Below are 20931 nucleotides of genomic sequence, written 5' to 3'. Positions count from 1 at the left end.
TAATAACAAAGCACCACGCCCATTTCACATATATGCCAAAAATGCCCGAAATGGCCAAAATATGAAAATCACCCAGTTAATCACAAATGGGTTCACATGCATATTTAATACACATAAACATGCATAATATCATTAAATAGCATAATAAAGCAATTATGGCCCTTCCGGCCTCCTAATCAAGGTCCTAAACCTTATTAGGAAATCTGGGGCATTACAAAACATATTGAACTAGATGCTCATTTTGTTCGTGACAAGGTACTAAAGAAGGAACTTGAAGTAAAATTTATTCCTTCCTCTGATCAGGTGGCTGACTGCCTCACCAAAGGGCTTTCCCCTTCACGATTCCAGTATCTAGTATCCAAACTTGGTGTGGTAACATCACCCCTTCGTTTGAGGGGTGGTGTTAAGAATTATTCCACTGCTGTCATGACTACAGAAGAGTCCTCTGCACCTCAGAAACTCACACGAGTTATTCCAAAATATTCCAGCCAATCATGAGGCATTTATTTGCATTGTAATGAGTGCATTCTGTTATAGAATTTGTTATTCCCTTTTCTGTATTACTCAATTGTGTGCTGCCATCTGTCGTCACTACAGTGGCTTGATTGTGTAATTGTTTGCTATAAATACAATGCAATATCTCAGCCTACATTTGAGCTGAGATTATCAAATCATTCTTACCCTATTTTCTATCTAATACTAACATCATTGCCGATTTTGACTAATAAGTCAGTATCACTCACAAGTAAGCAAGACTGCTAAGCATTTAATATGCAATCAATGTCCACATATAGAACACTCAACATACCTCATCAATAATAATGCATGTCACATACTAGGTGTAGTTTTCTTACCTCTGGTTCGAGCGTGAAATAATAAAAGAACGACTCTTTGAGAACGATCAATCATTTGGTCCCTTAGTGGTCACCTAGTCATAACCAAATATGGAATCTCATTAATAAAATAAATGATAAGAGGTTCATGGTCTAAAACCCTGCTTCCGGGACCACTCCCATGCTCTCGGGACTTCCAATCCACCTAACAGGGTGGTGGAACCATCCCCCGAGCCCCCCAAAGTCCTCCTAAGCCCTAAAAATGGGCTTTGCTGAAACAAGCCTAGCGCTGGGGCATTGCCCCAAGTCAGAGAGCACCTGAGCTCTTCTTTACCTAGCGCTGGGGCGCTAGTTGACAAACCAGAAAATTATGGTTTTCTCCCCTACGTTTTCCCCTGAATTCCAAACTTCAAAACCAACCTAAACACCATCCAAACTTATAATTTAACCCCAAAACCTCATCAATACCTCATCCTCATCAAAATCCAAGTCCAAACACAATCAAAACACCCTTAAAACTCAAAATTACCACTTGAGTTTTGAGACTCAAGAACAGCCCAAGAACACCACCAGAAAAACTCAAAAACTCAGGGAATCAAAGGTTAAGATCATTACCTTAATAGTTGTAATGGCCTCCTAGCTTCATCCAAACAGTTCCCTAGCTTAAATCCTTCAAAAACCCAAACTTTCAATCAAAACTTTCAATAGATGGAGAGAGAGAAAGCTAACCGAGAGGGAGAGGGAGAAAGGAGCTGCTTGAGGTGATGCTATGTTTTCTAAGGTTACCTTCAGCTGAGGGAAAAAGTGACTAAATCACTTATTTTGGCTCAAAATGACCACTATGCCCCTAAGGTCAAAACACTATCCCAAAGCTCTCCAAGGGTAGTTTCGTCATTTGCCATTTACCCCGTTAATCATAATTAACGTTCTCCAAATCCCGCTACTCCCAATATCATCAAATAATTACCAAATAATTTTCCCTCATTATCCGATCCCAGTAATGTACTAAATTACCAAATTATCCCTAGGCTCGCCTCGAGTCCGGTATTTGACCCCATTATGACCGAACCGCTAATTTGCTTCCTAGGATCGTCTCATGCCAAATAATCCAAATATATCCACATAATAATGTGATCTCACTCATATATCACATACATGCACATAAATATACAGATATGCAATTATCATCATATATTCCACATAATAATCCATTTAATCACATAATTGTATAATAAATCAATTATGGTCCTCCTGACCCCCTAATCCAGGCATAAACCACATTAGGAAATTTAGGACATTACAGTATGAGGCCTTTGGTTTGGGATAATTCTATTGAGGTGGACGAGAGGTAGTAGATTTGAAACTACACTTGTTTGGTGGTTAATTTTATTTTAGTTTTGTTGTTCTTTTGCCTAGTTTTGGCTTTGTTTTGTTTAAATTTCAAAATGATGGCGGATTTCACCCACCTCCCTATTGTTAGATTGGTGAGGTTTGTAGTTATAATGGTGGGGAAGATGGTTATGATTCCTATTGGATGGTTGGTGGTTATTCGATTTGCGCAAATCGTTTCATTATGGGTCTCAATTTTTCTCTCATTGGCTGTCAGATTTGGGAGATTCCTCGATCTCTATTGGCCCTGTGTTACACGACATTCCAATATCTAGTGTCGGGGCTTATGAACATGGTTGGTCGTTCTTTTATTTTCCTTATTCTTAGTTTGAATAATGGAATTATTATCTCTTGCCTTTTATTGGAAGATAGGTGGCTGATGGTCATTGGTGGAAATGATCTATTATATGCCCATTTGAAAATGATACCTAGTTTACTTTCGCACCCGTTGGAAGCTTGATTGCTTGTGCCTAATTAGATCTTTAGTTGAATTTTCTGTTAGGATTTTCTTTCTATTGATTATTGTAAACAGCGTTTGGTATGCCTATGTTGGTTGATTTTGCTCTATGAGCATTATCTTTTTGTAATGAATTATGTCTGATTCACTCATTAATAATTTAAAAAATATATTAATTAATAACCATGATTAAATTATATTATTTTTGTCCTATTCATAGAGGTTTTACTTTATCCACTTTTTTTTTTCTATTCAAAACTCAATATTCGAAATTACAAATAATGTACAGCTCAGCGCATGTATTGGAAATGTTAAAAACTAGAGCATGCTACTAAGTCATATCTCCACTACAACATTGTCAAGTTGTACATGACTTTAGTGATATCCAACATTGTCCAACTAAACCAAAATATGATAAGGTTAAGCTTAAGACACTAATGTACAAACCCCGGAACTTACTTCAATACAAACCGTGGGAACCAACATGGCAACTTCTATTATATTATTAAAAAACAAATGAAATAAAAAATCCGCCCCTTGGTTTTATTTGAAACGGCTTTCATTAATAGAAACTTTTTATTATTTTATTTTTATTGCTCATCTCATCTCATTTTTATATTGAATATGATGGCCACTACCTTCACCACATGAAACCAAAATATCTTCTATATAATAAGTGTATAGATAACGAAAATGAAAATGATTGATTTTAACGATTTTTTATTTTTTAATGTTAACTTTAACGGAATATTTTTATATTTAATAATGGTTTGTAAATACTTAAACTTAAATAAAATAAAATTAAAAATAAAAAAAATGATATTTTTGAAATATTTTACAATGATAATTATTTAAAAATAATAAATAATCAAACAAATTAAAATAGAATATTTTTTTAAATATTTTACAATAATAACTATTTTAAAATAATAAATAATTAAATAAATTAAAATATGATATTTTTTAGATATTTTACAATATTAATTATTTAAAAATAATAAAATCATATATTTTATAATTTAAATAAAATGTAATTAAACTTAAACTCACTTCTTAGAATAATATCATATTAAACATATAATATATTTTGTTGTGAATTAACAAAAAAATTATTTAAAAAAAAAACTAGTAAGAAACTTAAATAATATAAATTTAATAAAAATAATTAATAAATTCTATAAATAAAACTAAGCAAACGTGCAATATGCACGTTATTTGTATATAGTATATATATATGCTGTATACAAACAACTTACGATATTCACGTTTTGCTTAGTTTTATTTATATAATTTATTAATTATTTTTATTAAATTTATATTAATATCATATAAATTTTAAATAAATATTATATTTTAATTAAATAATTTATTTATTTTTGTTTAAGTTTATGTTTGTTCTAGTTTTTGAATTTGTGGGATAACAACCATAGATTATATATTATATGTTTAATGTAATATTAAATATTATACGTAGATTTTAAATTTAAGTTTCTTACTAATTTTTTTTTAAAATAATTTGTTGCTAATTGATAGTAGATTATATTATATGTTTAATATAATATTATTATAATAATTGAGTTTAAATTTAATTAATTTTTATTTAAGCTATAAAATGTATAATTTTATTATTTTTAAATAATTATTATTGTAAAAATATCATATTTTAGTTTGTTTAATTATTTATTATTTTTAAATAATTGTCATTATAAAATATCTCAAAAATATATTTATTTAATTTTTTAAATTATGTATTTTATTTAATTTTAAATATTTATAAACTACCATTAAAAATTATTCTTAAATATAAAAATATTTTGTTAAAATTAACATTAAAAAAAATCTTTAAAATTAAGTATTTTCTTTTATGGGAATTTACTCATTTGGTACTTATGTTTTTTTAAAGTATCATTTTGGTATCATTTGTTTTCAATAATGCTTACATGGTACCTTGTATTTTAAATTTATACATATTTGATACCATAGATTCAGATTTGATAGATAAAATTTTGTCAATATTATCAAATTGTTATTAGTTATATGTAATTAAATAATTAAATTTAAATTTTGAACTTGTATTATAATTGACAATAATTTAATTAAATTAGTAAAATTTTATTAATTAAATTTGAGTTTAAAGAATACAATTTTAAAATATAAATAACACACGAGCATGAGCATTATTGAAAAGAGAATAAATTAGCACCAACCCTGAAAAGAGAATAAATTAGCACCAACCCTTCTTCTATCAACTTACTTATTACACAGAAGAGATATACATATAATTAGAGTGGGTGACGAAGCTATCGATGATGAAACGAAAGATGAAATTATTAAGCTCTTAATTAATAACTATATTTATTTTTATCAATAAAAACAATGCTGAGAAAATTTGGATTGCCAATCTCAAAACCAGGTCTGTTGTCGCTGCTGTATTTGACTCAGATTCACGTACCTTCAACCATTATATCATCAAAACCCAACAACGTAGTGCACTCAAGAATAAGAAGAAGGCGGTGTTCTTCGCAAATGGGGTCTTCCGCAGCGACGTCGTTTTCGTCTCAAAACCTCCTTTTCAGGCAGCTCTTCGAGAAGGATTCATCCACCTACACTTACCTTCTCGCCGATCTTTCTCACCCCGACAGACCCGCTCTGGTCTTTCATTCTTTTCGCTCTCAATCTCATTTTATATGAATTTTTCCTTCTGGTGTTCTTACATTATTTCTTGTTGGATTCATTATCATATATAAGAATGAGATTTGAGTCTTGTTTGTGTTTCAATGAATTGGACTTGATTTGATGATCCAATCCAATTTGGTTATAACACATTGAAAATTTGTGATTTTGAACACTGATTCTAGGAGGAATTATGTAATTCAGAATTACTGTACCTCTGAATGGTTTGAAGGTACTTATTTGGAAAAGAAACGACTTTCATTAGCCTGAGTACGTCTAGAAAGGCAACAGTACCAAAATTATAAAGTTGGTTATTGGTAGTATTTCATTATGCTAGGATAAAGTTCCTGGGAAAAGATTTCTGGGATTTTTTTTTTCTTTTCTGTGGACAAGCTTATGTTTCATCTTTCTGGTATTTGTTAAGTATATTTGTATGTATGTATGCTCATAAAATTGTTTACTTTGCTCAGTTAATAGACCCAGTGGACAAAACAGTTGATAGAGATCTGTCTCTTATTCAAGAATTGAGGCTAAACCTTGTATATGCAATGAACACCCATGTACATGCTGATCATATCACTGGGACTGGCCTTATTAAGGTTTGTCAACCTACTTTAAACTCATTTGCCTGATACTAGCGCGATTTCGAAAGAAAAAAAAAAGTAATATTTGTTGAAGATCAGTTCTTTTGTATGGAGTGCCACCATAATCTCTCAGTTATTTTCTGATTCTGTTAAATGGAACTGGTTCTTGCAGAGTAAAGTTGCAGGTGTAAAATCTGTAATTTCAAAAGCAAGTCGTTCAAAAGCTGATCTTCTGGTTGAATCCGGTGATAAAATAGTCTTTGGAAATCTTTTCCTTGAGGTAAGGATGCGAGTCCTCATACCATGGATATTTCATTCAGAGAGTTGAAATGTGTGCAGAGAGTTATGCTCTCTGAGCGCTCTGTTCATTTTGGAATTGTGAGATCTAAGCCTCTTGACCAAGGCATATATATGTGTATATAGATATAGCAAGCAATGTATCATTTTATGATTGTGTATGTTGGATATGTCTATTTCAATTGGTAACTACATGCTTAAGCTATTTTCCTCTACAATAAGAAACAACATAGCTTGGTTTGCTTTTGATGTAAACATTGATAACAGTAGATGATATAATAGATTAATAGATGGATTAATGTTCACCAAAACATGTTTTTCCACTGAAGATTATACTGAAATGAGAAGTTAGTTGGGTTCAGGTTCGTGCTACTCCTGGTCATACAATGGGGTGTGTCACCTATGTTACAGGAGATGGAACTGATCAGCCTCGGCCTAGGATGGCTTTCACTGGAGATGCCTTATTGATACGTGGATGTGGGAGAACAGACTTCCAGGTATAATGCTGAATAATGAAAATTTTGATTTCATTTGTTGTTATGTCATCCTTGTCCTTCTTTGAAAGGATTCTTCTTTGTAAAGTGTGTGATTTCACATTTTTTAAGAATGAGACTGACTGTTTGTCGCAATGGGATTAACTTTTTGAGAAATATGTGTTTAATACCAAAAAAATTTGCAGGGTGGAAGCTCGCAACAGCTCTACGAATCAGTGCATTCACAGGCAAGAAGATAAAACTTTACTAAAGAGAAAGAAAATAAAAAATAAAAAATTTGAACTTGTGCCTGATCTAGAATAACATTGCTATCATTGGTGCCAGATTTTTACATTGCCCAAGGAAACATTGGTCTATCCAGCTCACGACTACAAAGGATTTACTGTAAGTAAATGCTTAGGCTTTTGTTAACTATTTTCTTTTGGGTATATCTTGTATTAATGATTATTACAAAGCTACTAATTTCAGGTTAGCACTGTGGGAGAGGAGAGTCTGTACAATCCTCGCTTAACAAAGAATGAGGTAACCTTAATTTCACTCTTCTGGAACACATCCCTTTGAGCCACCCACCCACATACATGAGTGGAAAAAAAATCTCAACTTCAGACTTGTATTCTTTTGCAGGAAACGTTCAAGGGCATTATGGAAAGTAAGACAAGTAGCTGTGAAATCTTTATAACATGCTTAATTACTCATTTCATTGACATAAGTAATAATTAACTTGGATTATAATCTAAATTTGCATCAGATCTTAATCTGGCGTATCCGAAGATGATGGATGCAGCTGTCCCTGCAAACATGGCTTGTGGTTCGCAAGACACCACATCTGAATTGCCCATTGTTTGAATTGCATTGCATTGTGAAATAAAAGCATGCTTTTCTTTTTTGTACATCACAAACTAATAAACTTGTTGTGAATAAAAGTGACAAACTGTGTAAAAGAAAAGTAAGAATGAATGGATGAAATGTGTGCTCTTGATTGATAATTGATAATTGATGATTAATATTAGTTGATGGGGATCCACTGGTTGCGGATAATGACAGATTTGTCAATATGTGCTGTGGATCTTATTAGCTTTATTCCATCATTTGCTTTTTGAATAACTTAAAATTTATTACAATATAATAAAATATAAATTTCATCATAGAATATGCTCTTTCAATCTTTACTAGAAATCTTTTTTCATAATTAAGGAAAGTTTGAAAATAAATAAAATTATTTAAAATAGAAATATTTATATCGTACAACATATATTTATTCCATGAATGAATCAAATAACATAATACTATTCTTATTTCATTCTAGAACTAAACCCCACTAATGAAAACGGTTTGAAGACGCTATTATTATTGTCTTCTGTTTACCGAGTTTTTTTTTAAATTAGAATTATAAAATATAAGAGAGCTTAAAAGAAAGGATTTAAAAGAAGTAAACAAGGTTTTTACGTGGTTGGAGGCGTTAATGAGCCTTAGTCCACGAGATAGTTGTATTAAAGCTTAGAGAGCTTTTGACAATGGAGTTTTCTGTAAGTTTTGAGTAGAGTAACTGCTTACCATCAAAATCCAGAATCCCCTCCTCAGTGCACCACTATTCGTATTTATAGGCGCATGAGTGCACTGGGCTTGGGCCGGGATAATCCGGCCCAATAAGGGTGTAAATATCATTGGCTTCTCTGATGGGAGCCCAGTACAAAGGATTGAAATATGAAACATACATTAATCAAAGCCTATTGGGCCATCCCAAACAAGATCTTATTCTAAGACATGCGACAAACTAGTGTTTCAGTCTGGGTGCTACAGGCTACGAGGAAGATTTGGGGGATAAGATCGGTCAGAGTAGTGGCGACGCAGTTCTGAACCAACGATGTACAATCCCGAGGTAGCCTCCTCTGCGGGTTAATCGTGGGGACAACACCCCATGCTTCTTGGGACGATGTCAGTATCTTGGACACTTTATCACGCCAAACTCGGCCAACCAATCCGGGTCCGTTTACCAAAGTCCCCCTCCGTTTACCAGGGCCCCAGTTCATTTACCAGGACCCGGGTTTATCCATGGAGATCCCGACCCAATCTCGGATTTGGGAGCCACGACCTCCTTTACTGTACCTCAGGGGACATCTCGGTACGCGGTTCCAGGTTTGTACAACCTGCCTCGACGATGGTCCGGGCTTACTCTCCCGGATGCCCTTTGGGCCTTGCCGAGGCTAGGGCTGCTAATATTTGTTTTCCTTTCGCCTAATGGGCCTGATCTGGGCCTTAACTCCTAGAAATTCGACCCATGGACTTAGAGTGTGGATCCGGACATTTCAGAAGAAACGGGGATGACATCTTCTAATTCGGTTGGTCCTTAAAAAATGTAATCAGAAAAAACATAAGGTCCAAAAAGGTATATATATATATATATAAAAAAAAAAAGACTATAATATTCTTGTATTTTTTTAAAACTACCTTATTTTTTGGAGAATTTTTCATAAATATGACATTTATACCATTACTGTGCAAAATGATGAGAATTATACTTTTTCTAATTTGAATAGGAAAATTTATTAAAATAAATAAATTATGGAAAATAGAATTGCTAACTAACTAAATATGACAACTAAATTTTAAACCAAAACATATAAGCAAAATAGGGGTATTATCGTAATTAGCATTCCAATCATCTTCTCAAAATCCAGTCGCACAAAGCTTCTCCAAAAGCTCATTTCTACGACAACCACTTCTAGCTCTAGTGACATCTTGAAGATCCGATCTAGAACAACAATGAATCGACCTCCCTTCCGGCAAGAAAATTCATGAAACTTGGACTCTTTAGCGATCTCCACCTCAAGAAAATAATCAAGACTCCGCCCACCTGCACATCCAGTAACGACAATCTCCTAAAGCTCCAACCAACTATTCTTACTCTTCCTTTTCAATTTCCAAATTTGATTTTTTTTTCTAGGTCTAAATTTTTTTATATATGTATATATTTGGAACTAACTTGTAAAAAAATTAAGTTTAAGTAAACAATTACTCATATTATTACAAATATACTTTCTTCTTCTTCTTCTTCTTGTGCAACAAACCAGATCTCGTTTGTTTTCTTTAGATCTGTTTTTTTTTTCTATCTTCAGATCTGCGATGGTAACTAGTTACCTTCACGTTCTAATATATGTGTATATTTCTAAATTCTTTATGGTAACCGATTGCCTATGTTACTAAAATTATAGTTACTTATTCGTCTTCGTTTTTTAATAACGTGTTATTCTTCTTTTTCTTCAATACTTTTTTTTAAATAATTTATCATTGCTTATAAGATTAGATGATGTCTTTTTTTCCTTGGTAATTGGTTACTTGTGTTACTAAAATTATAGTTACTTATTCATTATTTAATGAAGTGTTCTTCTTCTTTTTCTTCAATAATTTTTTCTTTTAATATAATTTATAATTTCTTATAAGATATGTTATACCCAAAATTCAACACTTCCACGTGGCGGCCCGTGAAGCGATGACGTGTCAAGACAAAGTGCCAAGACACAGCAGTTACCACCAGCCGCCGCGAGGAGTGGCCTTCGCCACTTCCCCAATACACAAGAAGAGGTAGGACTCGCCAGAACCGGCCTACTTCTCCCATCACGTGAAGCCAAGTGATCCCCAGATGGCCACACCAGCACCAATCGTAAGAAGAAAAAGGGCCCTAACCAGACGCACAAGTCGGACAAACACACATCACAAGGATCAGCTAAAGTCATCATCGGTCGTAGTTGATCCCTGAGGTCGTCGTCAGTCAGCGGGGGTCCTCGCTACTCATCGGTGGCCCACGCCACCCGAGCCTCATTCCGCAACAGAGTGCACCTACCATTTTTGGTGAGACATAAACCTGTCTCCAGCCAAGTGTACCAAGATTTAGCCTGAGTGGGAAACAAGGTGCCACCGTCAACCCTTCCCATCTCCGCGGCTATAAATAGTGCAAACTACACTTTAGCAAGGGGCTGAACAATTAGAGAGAGGAACAAGTCAACAACTGTTTATTTTCGGAGAGAGCTTCTACTCTCCATTATTGTAACTGTCCTAAGAACAAGATCAAACTTAGCTTGTTCTTGAGGGCTCAAAGTTCATAAATAATACTGACTAAAGTGGACGTAGCTCTTCCTTTTTGGGGTGAGCCACTATAGATATTTGCCTCATTCATTTATTACTGCATTTAAATCTATTTTCTTTAGGTCACTGTTCATCATTAAGATCCGCTCTGAGGTATTACACAAAAATAAAGAAAAAGAACCAGTCATCATGATACTTGGTTACTTAGTCAGGTGTGAAAACAAAATTAGATTTTAAAAAAATATATAAATTGATCATTATCGTAACTAGTTACAACTAGGTCTAAAAAAATAAGAAATGAATAAAAAGAATTAGATGCCATGGAACCTGATTACTTAAACAAGTGTGGAAAAAAAATCAAATATGAACAAAAAAACCTAAACAAATTTCGATAGTAACCAGTTACATTTAGGGTTGGAAGAAAAAAAATCAAATCTGAAATGTAAAATCATATTCAAAATGCAAAATTATATGTGAAAAAGAAGAAGAATAAGAATAACAAAAAGAATAACATTAAAACAAGAAGAAGAAAAAGAAGTAGAAGAATAACATTAAAACAAGAAGAAGAAGAATAAGAAAAAGGAGGAGAAGGAGAAGAAAAAGAAGATGACGACATAAAAGAAAGAGAAGAAGACGATCTGATCAATTGGTCGTGGTTTGTGCGACAATCGGACCTTCTAGGTTGACTATTCTTAAACATGAACTTCTCTATTGTGTGTTAATTTATGGATCCATATTTCAATTTTTTTTTCTCGGTCAGTGACCATATATTTTGGGAATTACTTTTACATAAATATAGAAAGTATCTTTGCATTTCCCATTTTATGAAAAGTTCTCAAACCTATATTTATTATAAATTCTTTATCCAATAAGTGAATGATTGAATATAGGTGCCAATAGACTATAGTGGATTGAAAAAGTCGGGCCCCCCAAAATCTTGAGACTCGTCCAAGTCCTTGTTGCCTACAAGATATCCTACTAAGAATCACTAATCTAAGCCCTCAAAACTATTATAATTCTTCTCTCTCCCATCAAAAGAATATCTCCTTCATTTTAATCTTGTGAACATTTTTCGAAATAATAATTATAATCATGGGTATGGAGGCACAGCCAATAAAATTGCCTTTTAGAAACAATTTTAAATTTATCCAGGGAGAATGCGTGATTTTTATGTTAGGTTTTGGATTAGTCTTCTTTTACATGTTGAATCTGACTGTTTAACTTTAATCTATGCTTTTTCTAAGAGATTATGTTTTTTTCTAAGAGATTAATGTATTTTATTGAGTTAGATTATTCATTAGAATATATTGCAAGTTTGTTGTCTAATTTTTTTTAGATGTCTTTAATTCATGTTTATTATACTCATGATTTAGTTATGCATGCTCTTAGGATAGATTGAATATTTGTATGTTGTCCATATTTTCTGAGCGACTCAACAAGTGCATGTCCTAGCAGGCACGTGTGTTTCCCCACTATGCATGTTGGCTGACGATCTTGCAATAAAAAGCAATCATTTAGAAGCAAGTTATTATAATCATCTGCACTAAGAGTAACCCAATAGTCAATCCCCAAGTAACACACTTACCTCTCAATAGGAATCTACAAACTGGTACTCCTTGTTGGGAATTTCCTCCATGTGTCGTCATATGGGTTCCTATAGGGACCACTTACACACGTGTCTGTCGACCTTTGGCACCAGTGGCGGTTTGGAAGAACATGAAATCCTGTCTGTATGCTCGACAACGCCGATCCTAAGGAAAATGTATGATCATCTTTTAAGAACGTGCACCCACCTTCTTACACCCTCTTCATGTGTTCCCCATGCACTGCCAGCTCATCAATCATCTCGAGCACTTCGAAGAGTTGCTCGGGAAGGTCAGGTACCGCTACCATGTGTCGTATCCTTTGCGTTAAAGCCCACGGGCCTTGCACGAGAAATGATCTACTAAACGCTTTGTAAATCTAGAATTACTCGCAGATTAGCTGCACTAATGTAGATTAGCTCTAATAAGACTAATAACCCCCAAACCGCTTATAAATAGGGTTGGGGACTTATTTGTAAAATGGTTCGACTTTTGGTTTATGCTAAAACGCAACCAAAATAGTCATAAAACTTAAATCTTGCAAGTTCTTTATTGTTAATACGATTAACTCATAAACTATAATTAACTAATAACTTGAACTACGTAAAAATATGCATTTCATTATCTTATTAAGTCCATTCATTCTCTCCCGTCTTTAGTTGACAAAAATCTAATTAATGAACAGTATACAAATGAAAGTGATAAAAAAATGTTTGATAATTAATGTCTATAGTTCATAACTAAGGAATATATAATTATTTCACAGAGAATTATGATGTCGTGTCAAAAAACTAGCACACACAACATTATTGCCTGATTCAATACCTAATCACGATATCAGCCATTAACAACTAAAGCAAACACAGCATGCATTGTGACAACTAAAGTTTAAGGTATCTAATGTAATGTGCATACATATATATATATATGTGTGTGTGTTGTTATCCTTTTCATGCATAACCTATGTATATGTATATAATAAAGGAAAAAGATTAGGTGGTTTTACAACTAATATTATTAATTAAAGAGATAAACAAGAGGGAAATTAAGGATAGAAAGAAGGATAAAGTGAACTACATGAAAGTTACGTCCCATCTCATCTCATCTCATCTCTAGAGATTGATTAAAATTATGAAAGGAAGGAACCGTGCAATACAAGGAAATTTTGGGTGAAAGTGAAAGTGAAAGTGAAAGACAGACAGAGTCGATTTCACGTGTCACATGTTAGTTACAAGTACAACCAACCAGATTTCTTAAAAAACAAAAAAAGAAATGCTACTTGTATTAGTAAACTACGAATCTTTTGCAATTGTACTTCCATTCCAATCCAACTAGTGCCAGTGGACATATATATATATTATACAGTCTCTTCTCAATACTTTTTTTGAAAATATACTATAGCAGTGTGTATTGTTGAACGATGAATATACATATAATACACTATATAATAACTTAATTGGACGAAAAGAAATTCGTTTGTGCTACTTTATTATTAATTATCTTACCTCTACTCTATTCTATTCTATTGTCTATTCCTAACGAAAGCATTGACTACCTTATTAATGCATTAAATGAGGTATCATAACAAAAATACCTTATCCATTATATATACGTCTATTTGATCCTAGTAACTTCCTTAGTTCCAAAAATAATTTTGTCATTTGTTTCCCACTTTCTCTCTCTACTCTCTAAGACTCTCTATTCTCTCCCTCACTCTCTCAGTCCCAAAACCAAAATCTCCAAAATCTATCACTCTCCTTTCGCATTCACTATCGGAACCCAAGGGAATCTAGGGGCATTGTCTTCCACCACTACGACTGCACATTAGTAGCAAGAAATCTCAATCGGAGTAGGCGGGTAGGCAAGAAAACCCAAGAGATCGACGAAACAACCTTGAAATAGGCAAATGCGAGGGATTTACTTGTTTATTCTGCAATAAATTATCTGGGTCTGGTTTATTTGTTAATTTTTTGTTCATAAGATAGATCAGGGTTGGGGAATGAAGAAATCTGAGTTTTGTATTCACCTCGATAGAAATCGATATGCCTCGATAGTATTTGTCAGGTTCTGGGTTTGATTGTGCCTCGATAGAATTAGGCATATTCTAATTTTTCATGTGCCTCGATAGGCCTTGATAGAGTTAGATATATTATGATTTTGCATTGCCTCGATAGGCCTCGACAGCAGTGCCTAGCATCAATATTGTTTGAGACCTCGATAAGCCTCAACAGAATTATGTATTTTCTGATTTTGCATGGATCTCGATAGGCTTTGATAGAATTAGGCATATTCTGATTTTACTTGTGCATTGATAGACCTCGGCAGTAATGGTCAGCATCAATATTGTGTGGTACTTCGACAGACCTTGATAGGCCTCGACAAACCTCGATAGTTTATATGTCGTTTGATTTTTTTAAACTTCGATGTGTCTCAACATGCCTCGATGGTCCACAACCAGGATCCTTGCAGGTTATGTACCACACATCAGTACTAGATTTCTTCACCATAAACTCAAAATTATTTTTCATCGCAAATATGACTGCTTTGGTTTTCAATTCAAATTTGTTCTGAAAAGAACTTGCCAATGTGCAATTCTTCCGAAGCATTGCCGGTTGAGGAATGATGTTGACGTGATGCCTCTATATCCTCTTTGGTGAACATGGGAGCACTCCATGTTCTACGATCTTCACCTAAGTCCAATAGAGAACTCCATCTAAAACTATCATCAGTTCTACTTGGACCTAGACGACTACTGTTGGTCCCAGGTGTTTGCCGATCTTCTATCTGCGCTCTTCAACTACCATAACATCTGAACTCTACCCTAATATCTGGCCCACCAACATCTGCTGCATCAACAACAGGATCGTCGTTGGCAAAATGATTGTAGCCATAGGGATCGTACTCCATTGTGTCATAAAAATATGGCGGATCTCTAACAGTGATATCATTAGGGGCATTTTGGGAATGAAAGATAATACTAAGATAAAAATGTGATATTTTTTTAGTTAGGTATTATTTTAACATATGACCCATTTTATGCATCAAAAGTCAAATTTCCTATCTCATCTCATTTCATTTTAAAAATATATAATTGTATTAGATTAGATACTTTTCACTTACCCTCTGCATTGTCCTCAATCGTATAATACAAAGAAAAAACAACACCAAATCAAATAATACGTACGTACCCACTCCTCATTTCATTCCTGATGGCTAAATAATCAACATATTCTAACACATATGTATGTATGTATGTAAATGTATATTTTTTATAATGAAAAAACTAATATTTGAAATTGAATATGGTAGATTTGGGGACCACAACAAATATTTTTAAGTGAAACCAATCTCGTCTCGTCCATTTTTCAATTTAAACCAGTTTATTGAAATAAATTTCTGTATTCTTTTAGAAAAGTATATATGCAGCGGACGTGAGTCATTTTATTTTGTGTGAATGAGAATATATATTTTTAAAAATTTTTAGGGATTACAAACGAAAATAATAGCATATGATTTTAATTATTTTGCATTATTGTTATTATTATTATTATTATTATTAATGATGGGTGCTCATTTTGTGGTATATATTGATTGTTTTAGTGACAATTGTGTCAAACGCAGAATCACAAGGACAAGACTATAATTATCGTTGACCAGCCTCAAATAATTCTTATCCAATTTTCTCTGAATATATTAATATTTGGGGCCCATTTAATAAAGATCTCAAAAAAAAAAAAAAAAAAAACAAAAGTAAAATCAAACTGACCCCTGTAACTATTTAACTTTTGATCACACGTATTTGACAAATTAAAACGCACCGCACGATGAGCTGTCATATTTTGGGATTATTTGGCCAATTATATTATATATAACTAACCTCATCTCATTCATTCTATATATCAATCTTTTTCTCTCTCGTTTTGCCGACACATAGTATAATAAAAGAATAAAAGAATAAAAGATATTTTTGTCCCTAAATTATGATCCCTCTATAATCGTGCTTAGTGAATTATTTAAAAATTATTTTTTAACTATGTACATTACTGAAATATAAAATAAATTTATGGAAGATTTTGTCCTAGATGGCTAAGATATTGATGATAACATTTTATCTGTTGATGTGATACTGCCAAATATAGAATAATTAATAATTTTGTCCCTCAAACTTTGACCACTACCAAATTGTACCATTTTTATTAAAACTAATTTAATTTTTTACAAATATATAACCAAGTTTTATATTTTTGTAGACAACATTTATAGAATAATTTGTTGCTAATTTTTTTATTTTTGTAACAATGGTTTACATAACTAATAACTAATAACTAAAAATATTTATATTTGTGACTAATATTTTAAAAAAGTAAGTTGTGAATTTAGTTAATATATTTGTAACAAAACTATATAAAACTAAGTATCTAACTAAAATATATAATTTTATTTTATAACTAGTATATACAAAAATGTTAAATTACATTAAACAAGTAACACATATTTAAAAAAAAAATTGTAACAACTAATAAAGAAATAAATTATATTGATTAAATATATAATATTTTATGTAAGCATAAATATTTATTTAATATTAATAATTATATTCATTTTAAATATTTATAAGTAAAATAAATTTATTTTGTAATTATTATTATTAGCATACTAAAAGTATGTATGAACTAATTACTGTAGAGAATAAGACAAAAATAAAATAAAATATAGAGAATAGAAAGAAAAGAGTAAGATATTATCATATATATATAAATATTTATTTTTCAGTTTAAAAGTAGGTAGTCTAAGATTTATAATTGTATATATATATATTAGATACAAACTGCACGTTTGTTTAGTTTTATTTATAAAATTTATTAATTATTTTTATTAAATTTATATTATTATCATATAAATTTTAAATAAATATCATATTTTAATTAAATAATTTATTTATTTTTGTTTAAGTTTATGTTTGTTCTAATTTTTTAATTTGAGAGTGACAACGAGATATTATATATTAGTTAGGTGAAGGGATGCATAATTGTGTAGGTGTGTTAGCAAGCAAGAGAGCCTGAAAATTAATAACGTAAATTTGTAATTATTTTATATAACCGTAGATTTAGATTTTATTTTTCAAACACCGTGCATTTTGTAATTAACATTTTTTTTTCTTAAAAATAATAATTATATCCTTAAAATAAAAAAAAAACTCATTTTAAAAGATTAAGAAAATAAACAATAATAAAAGTTTCAAATTCATTAAATAATTTTTCAAATACTCAAAAATTAAAATCTAATTAATAACAAATATTTTTTTTACATTTTCTTTTCTTTTAAAAATAAATCATAGAATAAAGTTTGTTTCCTTTCGTCCTCTTCCTCTTAAATTATTATTTTTTATTTATTTAAGCCATTTGTCATTCGTTCTCTTTTTAATTAAATATTTTTGCTTTATTTTAGTATTTATTTTAATTTTTTTCTTTCTAAAATACATTTATTTTATATTGTAAAAAAAAAAGAAAAACTAAAAGTAAAAAATAGTTATTTGTTATTAATTAAATATTTAATTTTTAACGATTTAGTTATTATTTTAGAAAAAAATTAATTATTTTAATAAAAATAATATTATTTGGTAGTGATCAAAGTTCAGAGAATAAAATTATTAATTATTCTACACATGATACTAGTACGTTAATAAACGAAATATCTAGTCGCAAATTATTCAAAGACACAATCATAATTTTGAGAATAAAAATACTATTTATTCAAAATAAAAATAAAGTAAATATCACATTTAAGGTTAGTTTCCACAGCTTTTATTTTATAAAAAAAGGGTAGGTATGGTACCGTACCGGCCTCGCAAGAACTTTCCTAATTTATTTGTAGTTGAGTAACTTCCAAAATCAGCCCGCAATTAAGGAAAATCCTAATTTTGGTTTTATTTTCTTTCCCGGTTGTAAATGAAAAAGTCAATAATACAATACCAAATTATAAAAAAAAAGAGAATAATTTCTGAATATATTTTATAATTTATAGACAAAAAATGTGAATGATAATTATTAATGCAACAGGTTTGTTTTAGACAAAAGATATAATTATATTTAATTAAAATAACTACTGATGAATTGAATGCATCATATAAGACAACAAGGCTCCCAAGTCCCAACCCAACCACTAGTCTAAAGTGTGTTTAGAAACTATTTGGTCCCACTTTCTCTTTCTCTTTCTCTTTTCTCAGGGAGGGAATGATATATATTATACATTATAAAATCATCATTATTAATTATTATTAGTATTATTATTGAAACACAATTATTAATGTTTATTTATTTACAATGATGATATAAAATATGGAGAAACATGCATTAATTGCTGTTGCACGATAAATTAAATAAAAAGAAGAAGAATACCAAAAGATTAGTAGTGAAAATGTAACTATACATACATCTCTTCTGTATAATATCTTATATATAATAAATGTGTAGATAAGAAAAGTTTTTGGTTTTAATAGTTTTTTATTTTTTTAATGTTAATTTTAACAGAATATTTTTATATTTAACAAAATATTTTTATATTTAACAGTAGGTTGTAAATACTTAAACTTAAATAAAATAAAATAAATAATTAAAAAAAAATTTAAAATATAATATTTTTTAGATATTTTATAATAGTAATTATTTAAAAATAATAAAGAATTAAACAAATTAAAATATAATATTTTTGAAATATTTTATAATGATAATTATTTAAAAATAATAAAATCATACGTTTTATAACTAAAATAAAATTTAATTAAATTTAAACTCATATCATATTAAACATATAATATAATATAATATATTGTGAATTAACAACAAATTATTTTTTTTAGAAAAAAACTAACAAAAAACTTAAATTTACAATCCATATATAATATTTAATATTACATTCAACATATAATATATAATTACATTCAACATATAATATATATTATAATATATATAATATAGAACAAATATAAATTTAAACAAAAATAAATAAATTATTTAATTAAAATAAAATATTTATTTACAAAATTATATGATATTAATACAAATTAAATAAAAAATAATTAATAAATTCAATAAATATAAGTAAGGAAGTACTTACTATTCGATGCATATGTCTAGTATAAATATAATTGTTGAATTGGTTTGAAGTCTCTTGCCTTGGATATTTCACACCAAGACCAATACCAAACCTTCCTTCCATCTGCCGTCATCCCCATCCCCATCCCCATCCCCATCACCTATTTATAATATTTATTTATTTATTTATTTTATTATAATGCTCATTATTATTTAAATAATAATTTCTTTAAATAAATAGTATTGGACATTTCCACATTCATCTTTGGGATCCCAATCCCAATCCGAACCACATTCTATTCTATTTTGTCTTTCACATCTTACTAAGCCCAAACACATACACTCTCTCTCTCTTGAGTCACGTTAATAAAAAAACATGAAATTATTTATTCATCTTTGTTTTTTATACCTCAAACTATTTATTTAATTTCCTTCACCATCAAATTTCATTTCACATGCATTATCATATAAATTAATTTAAAACCAACAAGTCAACACTAACTTAACACGCTAACAAACACGATTCATGAACGTAGTAATATAGATAAAATAATTCATTTAAAATCTTAGGTGAGATTAGATTGAATAATTTTTATAATGTAATGTAATTTTATCATAAAATTAGAACGCCTATTAAAAAAATTTAATCCAATAATCTAAATAATCTCATCTTAGTTTAGGATAACTTAATCTCATTAAAAAACTTACCTTCGTGTATTTTTTTGATAAGAAAATATAATTACTGCTTTATATACCATTTATTTATTATTATTTTTTTAAAAAGATTTATTGTTATAAATAATTAATTCATTTATTTTTCTATATTTTTTTAGTAACTTTTTAAATTATTAACCTAATCCAATATTATAGAATCCCACCATTCAAATAAAATGTGACCTAAATGCACAATGTCATTAATTTTAACATTTTGCATGCTAAGAATATTCTCATTCGGTGCTCTACTTCATTTTTTAAAATACTTTTCTAAAACATACATTTTTCTGTTTTACTTCTAAATTTTACATTTTACTATACATCAGATTCTCTATTTTTTTCTATATTATTTAAATATTATATTTTTAAATATTTTTTATTCATTTCAAATATATTTTACAACTATTAATAATATATTTATATATTTTAATATTAAATAGAAAGATAAATAATATACATTAGATATAATTTTATACGGTAACTTTATCTAAAAATATTTGTAAAATATACATCCCCGATAGATACCTATTTTTTTTAAATTTTAACTATTTTTTACAGTTTTTGGTAATATATTTTGTGAGATTAAACAAATAATATGAAAAATCACAGCAGCAAATTACAAACTCGAGTTTAACTTGTTTGAAAAGAAAAACTCTCCTGTAATCTGATCTGAGCCTCAGGTGTTCCGAACGAAGACACGTAGTCTACGTGGATTTGACACGTGGAAACC

The 20931-nt window shown here is 30.2% G+C and overlaps 1 protein-coding gene across 1 annotated transcript; it reads left to right on the top strand.

Moving 5' to 3' along the window:
• The first annotated feature begins 4956 nt into the window (after positions 1-4956).
• Positions 4957-7713, top strand: LOC133798767 (persulfide dioxygenase ETHE1 homolog, mitochondrial-like). Its single transcript, XM_062237243.1, has 9 exons — positions 4957-5331; positions 5823-5951; positions 6109-6216; positions 6596-6730; positions 6913-6954; positions 7052-7111; positions 7196-7249; positions 7352-7376; positions 7476-7713. The coding sequence occupies exons 1-9, from the start codon at positions 5056-5058 to the stop codon at positions 7571-7573; spliced, it is 927 nt and encodes a 308-aa protein (XP_062093227.1). The 5' UTR covers positions 4957-5055; the 3' UTR covers positions 7574-7713.
• Positions 7714-20931: the final 13218 nt, after the last annotated feature.

The sequence above is a fragment of the Humulus lupulus genome, chromosome 8 (genome assembly GCF_963169125.1).
Source record: "Humulus lupulus chromosome 8, drHumLupu1.1, whole genome shotgun sequence".
Taxonomy (NCBI): Eukaryota; Viridiplantae; Streptophyta; class Magnoliopsida; order Rosales; family Cannabaceae; genus Humulus; species Humulus lupulus.
The sequence above is the reverse complement of the archived record's forward strand: the minus strand, read 5'-3'. Positions and strand labels throughout refer to the sequence as shown.

What these genes read in the sequence shown, in the direction of transcription:
- LOC133798767 (XM_062237243.1), top strand. Translation starts at nt 5,056, where the DNA reads ATGCTGAGAAAATTTGGATTGCCAATCTCAAAACCAGGTCTGTTGTCG. An exon ending in CTGGGACTGGCCTTATTAAG is followed by an intron (nt 5,952 to 6,108) that starts GTTTGTCAACCT and finishes TGGTTCTTGCAG; the next exon opens with AGTAAAGTTGCAGGTGTAAA. An exon ending in ACGAATCAGTGCATTCACAG is followed by an intron (nt 6,955 to 7,051) that starts GCAAGAAGATAA and finishes CATTGGTGCCAG; the next exon opens with ATTTTTACATTGCCCAAGGA.